Source organism: Pantherophis guttatus, chromosome 1, assembly GCF_059756535.1.
Source record: "Pantherophis guttatus breed Tessera chromosome 1, ASM5975653v1, whole genome shotgun sequence".
Lineage (NCBI taxonomy): Eukaryota > Metazoa > Chordata > Lepidosauria > Squamata > Colubridae > Pantherophis > Pantherophis guttatus.
Genome location: NC_142063.1, coordinates 22,136,747 through 22,147,515, shown reverse-complemented (window position 1 = coordinate 22,147,515; position 10,769 = coordinate 22,136,747). Strand labels below are relative to the sequence as shown.

General features: G+C 42.8%; 1 protein-coding gene and 1 non-coding gene across 2 annotated transcripts in view; one reads left to right on the top strand and one right to left on the bottom strand.

Annotated features, from left to right (window-relative positions):
* Positions 1-533: 533 nt before the first annotated feature.
* LONP1 (lon peptidase 1, mitochondrial) overlaps positions 534-10,769 on the bottom strand; it is a 35,881-nt gene continuing 25,645 nt past the window's right edge. Inside the window, exons 13-18 of the mRNA XM_034437585.3 lie at positions 9,734-9,850; positions 9,012-9,152; positions 8,741-8,906; positions 6,566-6,774; positions 2,632-2,796; positions 534-1,021 (exon numbers count right to left, since the gene is read on the bottom strand). Coding sequence (XP_034293476.2) covers positions 857-1,021; positions 2,632-2,796; positions 6,566-6,774; positions 8,741-8,906; positions 9,012-9,152; positions 9,734-9,850 — 963 coding nt within the window. The 3' untranslated portion in view covers positions 534-856. The remainder of the gene's footprint in view (positions 1,022-2,631; positions 2,797-6,565; positions 6,775-8,740; positions 8,907-9,011; positions 9,153-9,733; positions 9,851-10,769) is intronic.
* LOC117677529 (U2 spliceosomal RNA) lies at positions 4,493-4,683 on the top strand. The gene has a single exon (XR_004594806.2). It is a non-coding gene; the product is annotated as a U2 spliceosomal RNA (small nuclear RNA).

The window sequence follows — 10,769 nt, the reverse complement described above, 5'->3', positions numbered from 1 at the left end:
TTCTTTGGATTAGGTGGTTATAAATTGAGAGTTGAAAAGCTCACCTTGGGGTGGTTTAGGTGATTATCATCACCCTGAAATGTACAGAGTTATGGAAGGGCTGTTTATGTAACATTAAACCATGCAGATCAACAAGACTTTAAGGTATGCCACGTGTCTAAAGAATACATTTAGACATAGTGAAGTTTTGTTTGAGCTTTAGTGTGTCATATGAGTGCAATTGCTATATCTTTTTACTTGATGTATAATTTAGCATATTGTGCCAAATACAGCACAGTGGGCAACAGATAATTCAGGTGACATCATCTTCCAGATGGGCAGCATTACCAGCTTGCTGGAGGGGTATCCTACTAAAGATTGGCCGATTTTGTTTTTGTCCCATGGGGAATAATCAAATTTATTATATCGAGATCTGTGTACAGGATACAAGTTGCTCCAATCCAGGCCTTTTGCCCTTATCACTGGTTATGCTGTCCAGAGGCGATCTAAATATACCTCCGCTTTTATTTCATAAAGTGCTAGTAGAAAAGTACCAAGAGACAACGGAATCTGGATTTTATAAGTTCTAATAAGAAAATACATTTGAGAAAGGCGAGGAGGAGTAGACTTCCTCACAGATCTTCAGTCTAGTCTTGTAGTCCTGGGTCACAGGAAACATTTTAATTGGTTCATAATTCAAATTGGTTGGAGTAGAATATATTGCAGAGTGACTAAAGGAATAGGAAACCAAAGCCATCATCATGGGCAGCAGGCCATCGCAGGAGTCAAACTCACCCCTCACCCCCTCTGCTGAGCCTGCACATGTTGCTTCCAGAGTGGAGTGAGTGGGAAGGCGAGAGGGAACCCCAGCAGCGGTTCACCTTCCTGGAGAATCCGACTTGGAGAAAACGATGTCAAAGATTTCCTTATAATGTTCGACAAAATGTACTTCAAGTCCTTCCGTGATGAATTCAGCAAGGTCACAGTAATCTTTTTTGTTTTCTAATGGGAGAATGATACAGGAGACACCAGCTCTCTTGGCCTAGGGGGAAAAAGGGAGGAAATGTTGAGAAACAAGCTCTTCCCCCTGGCCTCAGGTTTCTGCCCTCCCATGGTCAGGCCCTGTGCTGTGCTCTTAACCCTGAGACCAGATCATAAAATACTTTATTAAAGAGAAGATATTCCAGACTGTGAAAGTTACCTGGAAACAGCAAACACTTCTGTACTGTAATCTACAATCCCTTAAATTATTTTGGTAGCTCAATTGTCAATACTTACATTGAATTGTATGTCAGGGTTCCAAGTAAGACTCCGAGGCAGGCATTTCCTCAAAGTTCCACTTGATTAGAGATGTCAAATTGGCACCTCTGGGAAAACCCAAATCTGAAAGTCTCCCAGGTTTTCCCCACCCAAAGGAAAATCAAAGTCCCTTCCCCTGCACCACATGGTCCAATAAGGCTATCATCCTAACGACTTGTTTCCCAGTCAGGCCTCTCCAGGTGCAGGCTGAACGTCCTTGACTCCCAGTGAAGGAATGTTGTTATGGCTATACATCTCACCCAGTCACCATCCAACCCCCCCCCCCCAGTTCCCATAGCATGCCCATCCACCCAAGTGGCAGCCCTGAAGATCCAAAGAAAACGATGGCCTCCAGGGCTGACACTGTACCCTACTGTTCGTGATAAAAGGAGAAAGAAAAAGTACTGAATAGCTCCTAACTAGCAGCCACTATCAGATGGATCACAGATGATCAAGAATTTATTTATTTATTTATTGGTTCGATTTATATGCCACCCTTCTCCAGAGACTCAGGGTGGCTTACAATGCGTTAAGCAATAGCCTTCATACTTTTGTATATACCTGCTTAGTAGGGCTTTTGCCCACCCCCCCAAGTGGTGTTCTTTTTTTATACAAAGTCAGCTTATTGCCCCCACAAACCAGGTCCTCATTTTACCTACCTCGAAAGGATGGAAGGCTGAGTCAACCTTGAGCCTGGTGAAATTTGAACTTGCAGTAATTGCAGGCAGCTGGTGCTACTTAACAGCACTTTAGTCTGCTGCGCCACCAAGGCTCTTACAAGAATGTATTACATAGCCCTGAATAACCCAGTTCTCCAGTGCTCTACCCTTCCTTGGACCTTTGTAGGTCATGATGCTCATAAAAACAGTATTTTTAACAAGTAAAATCCAACTGAGCCAATTCAGCCTTTATAAATCGCCTCTGAAAAGTGTATTCAATAACTTTTAAGCAACTTACCAATTGGTATTAAATGATTGAGTTAATGTTCTAAGGTACACAATAAAAATCCTTGCTGGATCAGATAAGGGCTATGGCAATCTCTTCCACCAGTAGATACACAGCGACCGACTAGAAATCTGATACCTCCCTAAACACGGATCCTAATGTTGCTCTGATCCAAATCTCTGGCAACAGAAGACCACCCACAATGGGAAGAGGGATATAACAGACGGAAGAGATTTGCTCTACTCCCATTTTGTAGATTTAATTGTTGCTTGGAAACCTGAATGCCATATAACCCTCTTGGATAAAGTGCAGGAATAGACACTGTGTGTAAACTTTACAACAGGGAAGCAAGCCATCAAGTTTTTCTGAACCAACTGCTAGCAGAAGGACTGCGCAGTTTCCACTTACGGCAATGGTCTTCTCCTTGATGCCTCCCACAGGGAGAATCTTCCCAGTCAACGACACTTCCCCAGTCATGGCCACATTTTGCCTCACAGGCTGGTTTAACGCCAACGACAATAAGGCAGTTACAATCGTGCAGCCAGCACTGGGCCCATCTTTCGGGGTGGCACCCTGTGAATGGAAAGAAACAAGACAACTTGTTTGTTGACTGAAGACGACAATCAACTTTTTAACAGACACGCGGAATCCAAAGGTAAGCCACACAGGCACACAACTGCCCCATGTAAATGAGGAGCCGATCTCTAGCTAAAAATGTTTGCATGGGGCCAAACCACCAAAGGAGCTGAGAGTGAATTTTTATTAGGGCAAGACAACTCATTCCCAATCAGCACAGTATTAACTAGGTTTCTAGAAATTAAAAGTCTAACTGGGGGGTAGAGCAAGGAAGGAACAATTTGCTGAGGTGCACTTTGAAAACTGAAATTTGTTTATCTTTCATTTTATTGCATTGCAACTGCTTTTGGTGTAGTTTCATAGATAAGCGAAAGCAAGCACCAATTACTTCCTCAACAGTATAAAGATTACACTCTTTATAAACTTTCTCACCCCTTGTCTATGTAGTTATCTTAACAGAATAATTAATTCAGATAAAAGATCTATGGACAACATACATTAAAGAAATCTAATCAAATAAAACAACAAAAAAGGGCTTATCTCCAAACTTCAACTGCAGTTTAGCAAATTTCTAATCTACCTTTAGACCTTTCAATTTATCCTCCCTGACTCTACAATTTTTATACCATAATAAATACTGTTCCAACTTCCTGGGTTCTAATTTTTTTTCTCAGTTGTAACTTCATTCCTGAGTTTGTTCCCCCAATATTTTTTAACTTTACTCTCTCTGCTTTTTCTATCCTATTGTTCCTTTGTACTTTTCCTCAACCTGAAAGTATTTTTAACCGGATTATCAGATTATAGTGTGTTCAAAAGTGAACTATTAATCTGCATCACAAAGGTTTTTTATGTTCCAGGTTAATAATTATTAGCAATGTGTTTATAAAGTTCTTTTGACAGAAATGCACATTCTTTTTGCTCATATTCATAAAGAACTGATCCACGGGCCAAGTTAAATTGGTTAAGCCCTTAAAACTGCCATAAAGCAACAGAACGACAACAGCTTCTATTATTTTATTTATTATCCTGTTTTCTGTTCTGTTTTCCACCTGGTTCTCAAGACTACTTTTCCCAAAGATATTTATTACTCATTGGGAGACTGATGTGGGTGTGGGGTGTGGGGTGTGGGTGACAATCTGGCAGGAATGGCTGATTATAGAAAGTAAATAAAACCGCCACCTTTGTTCAGAATAGGCATGCATTCTGTGATCAGATCAAAACTTGAAGAAAGAACAAGCAAAGTTTCTTATTACAACTAAGTATTTTGGAACAGACTTGTGAAATCCAATGTGTACAGGAAATGTCATCATGCTCCTGGAAGCACACTAAACCTTACAGTAAAAGAAAAACTCCTGCGACCTCTACTGGTAGGCAGATGAATAACAGCTATGCAAAACATCATGGAGAGAATGGGAAGGCTTATGCAGATTTCAATCCAATCACAGTCAGAATACTCCTACAGGCATTCAAGAAATGCATATGGGTAAAAAGTTTTCAAAATTTCTGACTTATTTTATAACAGACGGCTACTTCCTTGGGCAATGAACGTAAGAATATTCACAGAATAAGTCTGATAAGATTACAAACAATATCTACTACAAAATGGGTGACATGCTCAGCAGCTTGAGTTTGCTCACAGTTACCAAAATGTTGCTTTGAAAAGGTGGGCTTTTGCCTTGACCTTTCCTGGCTTATCGCTTCTCGGCCTTTTGGCTAAGATCAAGTGTAGTATCTGTTCTTATCAGTTTAATATCTGATATGCTCTCTATTTGAGAGCTATGTATTAAATGGGTTTTTGGAACTGGGAGATGGACTCAGGGCTTGCTCTATCCACTCCAAGCATCAGCCTGGTATTGCAGTACTTCCAGGAATGGTGCCCCTCCCATATAACTGTTCAAAAAAATAGAACTTAATTGTTTTGGTGAGATGGTTATATACCAGGTTGTTAGAAAGGAAGTGTAAGTTTTCACATGCAGCCGGGTAAGTCATTAACTGTTGTTTTACACTCAACCAGCGCGCAAGACTATCTGGTTTACCTGACTATATGGCTTAGGACCTGGTTATCTACGGGACCGCCTGCTACCACCAATAGCCTCCCACCAGCCAGTACGCTCCCATAGAGAGGGGCTCCTCCGGGTGCCGTCGGCCAAACAATGTCGACTGGCGGCCCCTAGGGGGAGAGCCTTCTCTGTGGGGACACCTACGATCTGGAACGAGCTTCCCCCGGAGATACGGAGGATCCAGGATCTGCGCACTTTCCGTCGCGCGCTTAAAACGTTTTTATTTCATCAAGCTGGCCTGGCCTAAATCTTCTCCTCTTTTAAATTTAAATTTTAAATACAAATTTTAATCTGTTTAATTATGGGGTATTTTGAAATTCAGCCAAATTATTTAATTCGTTTTAATCTATTTTAAATTTTGTATCTCTGTGTTTTATCTTCTGGCTGTTCACCGCCCTGAGTCCTTCGGGAGAAGGGCGGTATAGAAATTTAATAAAATAAATAAATAAAATAAAATCTCCCTTCACTCAATGTAGTCCAAGCTAAAAGGCTGAACATGCCTACCTTAAAGCATAATATAAACCTTCCACTGCAGCATATATCTATATATATACAGTTAACTACTCTATGTAACCCTCCCATCCCAATTCATAGATTCTTGTTTTCTTTTGTGGAATACCATAAAAAAGCAGGTTTTATCAAATATTAACTGTCTAATGTCCCCACTATTGTTATTTTGAGAAGATTCCAGGAATCCTGAAGAGATTTCTGGGAATCTTATTTCCCAAAAGCCTCCTGTTGCGCCTCCCCCACCCCATATATCCTTGAATATGATATATGAATATTTTGCAAAATGTTTTTGGGCCCTCTTTCAAATATTCTCAAGGCAGATCTCTCTCCTAGTAAAGCATTAAGCCCGGTACTTTACATAAGAAGATTTCTGTCATCCAAAAGTAACATCCTTGCTGGAACCATGAAAAATGTATCCCATAGTTAAGATATAGGAGGAAACAGAGTTTGCAGCAAGTCTAGTTCCCTGTGTTCCAACATGATAGTAAGAAAAGTTGCAATAACAACAATTTCTCAGCTACCCAACGGCCTAAGGGACAAAAAAGTTCAGTGTGGATTTTTAAGATCGGAGTTCCGTAAGTGTAAATGAACAAACTGTATTAACTTCATTACTGAGAAAAGCATAAGTAAACAAGTTTCCATCCAGAGCCAAATGCTAGGCCCTGAAGACAAGGCCTGTTTTAATACAAACTTATTGCTACGAAACTTCAGAATCTATTCAGGAAACAGGTGCATCCCAAGCTCATAAGAGAAAATCTAGAAACAAAGTAGGCATGATTAAAAGAGAACTAGTTTGGTGTGATTTCAGGCTTGAAACCTGAAACTAGCTTTAGGCAAAAACAAAAACAAAAAAACCCCTAGTCCTCTTTAAGGAACAAAGCCAGCTGGATGACTCCGGATTAATCCTCCTCTTTCCGCCAGGAAACCAGCACGGATTTAACCAGATAGTCACCGGGGGTCAAGTCTGACTTGAAGGTAACTGCCCCCCCCCCAAAGTTGTCTAGACGTGCATAACCTGCTCTGGGTAGGAAAGAGGGGAACAAACAACTTGCTCAGTATCAACAAACCCTGATTGTTGGGCAGTTGGGAATGGAGTTGAGCACTGTCAGGGTCAACCATAAATTTCATTTTACTATGAAATGCACGTCATGCTAAATAGAGAACAGAATAGAAAGATTGGGATGTGGGCTGAGTACCTCTGGCACATGTACATGGATGTGGGAGGACATCAAGAAGTCATTGGTGGGCATCTTCTCCATCAGAAAAGCCCGGGCAAACGTGTAGGCAATTTTGGCACTCTCCTTCATCACATCTCCCAGTTGACCTGTCATTTCAAGAGTCCCATCTTTGCTTTCCTTGTCTTTGGGACGCCGGAGAGAGGTCTCTATGAACAAGGTTGAGCCGCCTGAAGAGAAAAGCCAAATCAAACGTGAAATCCATTCTGGACTCAACTCTACCGCCTAGTAAAGCAAATTGTTCTTGGTTATAATCCAATTCACTAGCTTCATCTTTTGTCTTGCAACCAAAGTAAATGAAAATTTGATTTATAATGTGCCCCCCATATTAGGGCATGATCTAACAAATCAAAACTAAGACATTGGAAAGAAGCAACAAATGGGTAATGTTTGGGAAAGGATGGTGGCCGTCTACTAGGAAGTTCTTCAAACAGGCCTCAATGGAGCCTCCGTCTTCTAGCTTCATGACTTAGGAGACAAGCTATAGAATAAGTTTACTGTATGAAAGTACCAGGAATCTATACAGGTACCATGTTTCTCCAAAAAGACGACCCACCCTTGAAAAGAAGCCCTATCACATTTTTGAGCGGATGTGATCAAATTAAGCCCCACCCACAAAATTAGCCTAAGTGGAGCTGCCCTACTTATCAGGCCTCACACACCCTGACACCTGCCTCACCTTCTTCTGCGTCCACTTGCCGCCACTCGCACGCATCACCCTGGCCTCCGTTTCGCCTTCAGATGCCTTCCGGCAGGCATCTGAAGGCAAAACAGAGGCCGGGGTGATGCATGTGAGTGGCGGCAAGTGGACGCAGAAGAAGTGGGCCAGCAGCGGGCTCCTGCTGGGTGGTGCTGTTGGTGCCACTGCCGCAAGGTGAGTCAATAATTAGAACCCTCCAAAAAGAAGGCCTAACCGTTTTTTCGGGGGTCAAAAAAAAATTAAGACCCGGCCTTCTTTTTGGAGAAATACGGTATTGACTTATGACTGGTTGCTCAGCGACCATTTAAAATTACGACAGACCCCCCAAAAAGGTACAGGTAATCCTCGATTTAACAACAGTTCATTTAGTGACCATTCAAAGTTACAAAGGCATTGAAAAATGTGATTTATGACCATTTTTCACTCCTATGACCATTGCAGCATCCTCATGGTCACATGATCAAAATTCAGATGCTTGTGGGTCAGATTTATGGTGGTTGCAGTGTCCCGGGGTCATGTGATCAGCTTTTGCGACTTTCTGACAAGCAAAGTCAATGGGGAAATTCAGATTCACTTAACAACCATGTTACTAACTTAACAAGTATGGCAAGGTAGGTCCTAAAATGGGGCAAACTCACTTAAATGTTTCACTTAGCAACATAAATCTTGGGCTCAATTGTGGTCATAACTCAAGGACTACCTGTATTTACGAACCAGATTCGAAGATTCAATGGGACCCACCTCCTGTGGTCACATGGACACATTTTGGATGCTGGGCAACTGGCATGCATTTACAGCCGTTTGGAGCAGCCCGTGATCACATAACTGTGATTTATGTTTTTTTTCTGGAAACCAGCATTTACTTCTGGTTTCTGGCAACAAATGCCCCATTGCAAACAATGGCTTCACTTAACGACTGATGCAAAGAAAGTCAAAAAAATTGGGTTGGTCATATGATGACCCACTTAAGAACTGTCATGACTTATGACTGTAATTGCGGGCTCAATTACTGTTGTAAGCTGAGGACTATCGTACTTCTACCCTTCAGAATCCCATCTCCTATCAAAGGGTCATGAGAGGCTAAATATCCACTCTGCTCTCCATAACCCTGAGTTTCCTCCAAAGGTATTCAAACTATTTTGTGTCAACAAATTCCATGCTATTTCTCTCCTTGTCTGTCTTTGACTCTCCAGGCGTATCAGTTTCATTGGAGGATCCTGAGTGCTAGCACCGTGAAAAGAAAATATTTCCTGCTATTTCCATTTTCTGTACATGCTTGCTTTACATATATCCATCATCCCTTTATCTTGGCCTAAGTTGCCCTTCCTAGCCCCGCTTCCCTCATTGTCCATCTTAAAATCGGAAACAGAAGAAATGAGCATTCGATCAAGACCGGTGCCCGTACTGAGACTTGAACCATCCGATGGCGGCCTCACCCATTGCTGTCCAGGCGAGGCCCATCACCACCCCGGGAGGAGTCACATCGTACATCCGATCAACCGTGAAAATGGGCTTCCCAACGAAGTCCTGGAGGTTTTCGGGCGTTACGTCAACTTTCTCCTTTTCTCCACTGACAATTTTGTATGCAGATTTCCGAAGTACCTGAGCATGTGGGAAAGAGGGCGGGAAAGAGGGCAGATGAAGCCCGTGAGAAAATACACACAGGTAGTCTCAATGCCTCTCCCTCAAAAGATACGATGGCCTCACCTTCTCTATTTGTTTCTGGAGGTTCCTCACGCCACTCTCCCTGCAGTACTGCTTAATGAGGACTGTCAGCACATCCTGGGTGATGCTGGTCTTGCTTTCATCCAATCCACAGAGTACACGAGCTTGAGGAACCAAATATCTCTGTCAGGAAAGAAGAAGAAAGGCCCTAAATTATCAAATCCAAACTTCAGGGGGGTTTAGGACTTCCTAATAGCAATAGCACTTAAGACTTATATACTGCCCCCTGGTGGTTTACAGCACTCTCTGGGAGGTTTACAATGTCAGTCAGCACATTGCCCCAACTATTGGGGTCCTCATTTTACCGACTTCAGAAGGATGGAAGGCTGAGTCAACCTTGAGCCCATTAGGATCAAACACCAGGCTGTGGGCAGAGTTAGCCTGCACTTTAATCTCAGGGCTGTGTCCGATTCAGTGTGCAAGTTTCAACAAGCCCACTTCAAACTAATTTATGGATCATCCTTGTAGCTCTCCATTTTTATGTATAAATATCTCCCATCCTTTATCTGATGATGTTTGGATATTCTTACTAATACAGAATAGAGCAAAATATCAATGTATATTATCCACAATTACAATTGACAAGACTGTACTAGGTTTCCACTGCCCTGGTATAAATCAGGACTCACCCATGCCAAATTTAAATTGAACAGAAAGAGACGCAGCAGATAAAAACTAGTCTAAAACCAAGCTGGTGATATTACCTCTGCTATTGCCAGTTTCTCTTGGGCAACGTATCCTGAAACATTGATCATCTCCATCCTGTCTCGCAGGGGCTCTGGGATTGTTTCTGTCACATTGGCTGTGCAAATGAAAAGCACCTGGGCAGAAGGGAAAGAAAAGAAGAGCAAGCCAATAAGATCTGGGTCTAGGGAAAAAGCCTTCTGGTTCAGGGAAAAAGTCTTTCAGGTCAAGTCCCAAAGACGCAACTGGACTTTCTGATTTTTCTTTGAAGACGTTTCGCTTCTCATCCAAGAAGCTTCTTCAGCTCTGACTGGATGGTGAGGAATGGAAGGATTTCTGCAAGGAATATAAATCCTGGGCTTTTCGAGAGAGTGAGAAGAAACACAGACACAGAGATACACACACACACACACACAGACATAGAGAGAGAACACACATACACACACACACAGAGATATACAGAGAGGGGGAGAGAGGGAGAGAGATATAGAGAGAGAAATACAGAAAGAGGGAGGGGGGAGAGACACAGAGAGATAGAGGGGGAGAAAGAGAGAGACCCAGAGATACAGAGAGAGGGAGAGGGAGAGGGGGAGAGATATAGAGAGTGATACAGAGAGAAGGGGGAGAGAGGGGAAGATAGAGGGGGAGAGAGATACAGAGAGAAAGGGGGGGGGAGAGAGAGATAGAGACACAGAGAGAAACGGGGGAGAGAGATGGGAAGAGATACAGATACACAGGAGGAGATAGAGAAAGAGACAGAGATACAGAGGGGGGAGAGGGGGAGATACAGAGGGAGAGGGAGACATAGATACAGAGGGGGAGAGGGGGAGAGACATAGAGACACAGAGGGGGAGAGAGATACATAGAGAGGGGGGAAGATAGGGAGAGGGAGGAGAGAGACATAGATACAGAGAGGGGGGAAGAGGGAGAGAGAGAGATACAGAGTTGGGGAGAGGGGAAGAGGGAGAGGGGGGGAGAGATAGAGAAGGAGAGGGGGGAGAGAGAAAAGAGATACAGAGAGAGGGGGGGAGAGAGGGGGGAAGATAGGGAAAGGGA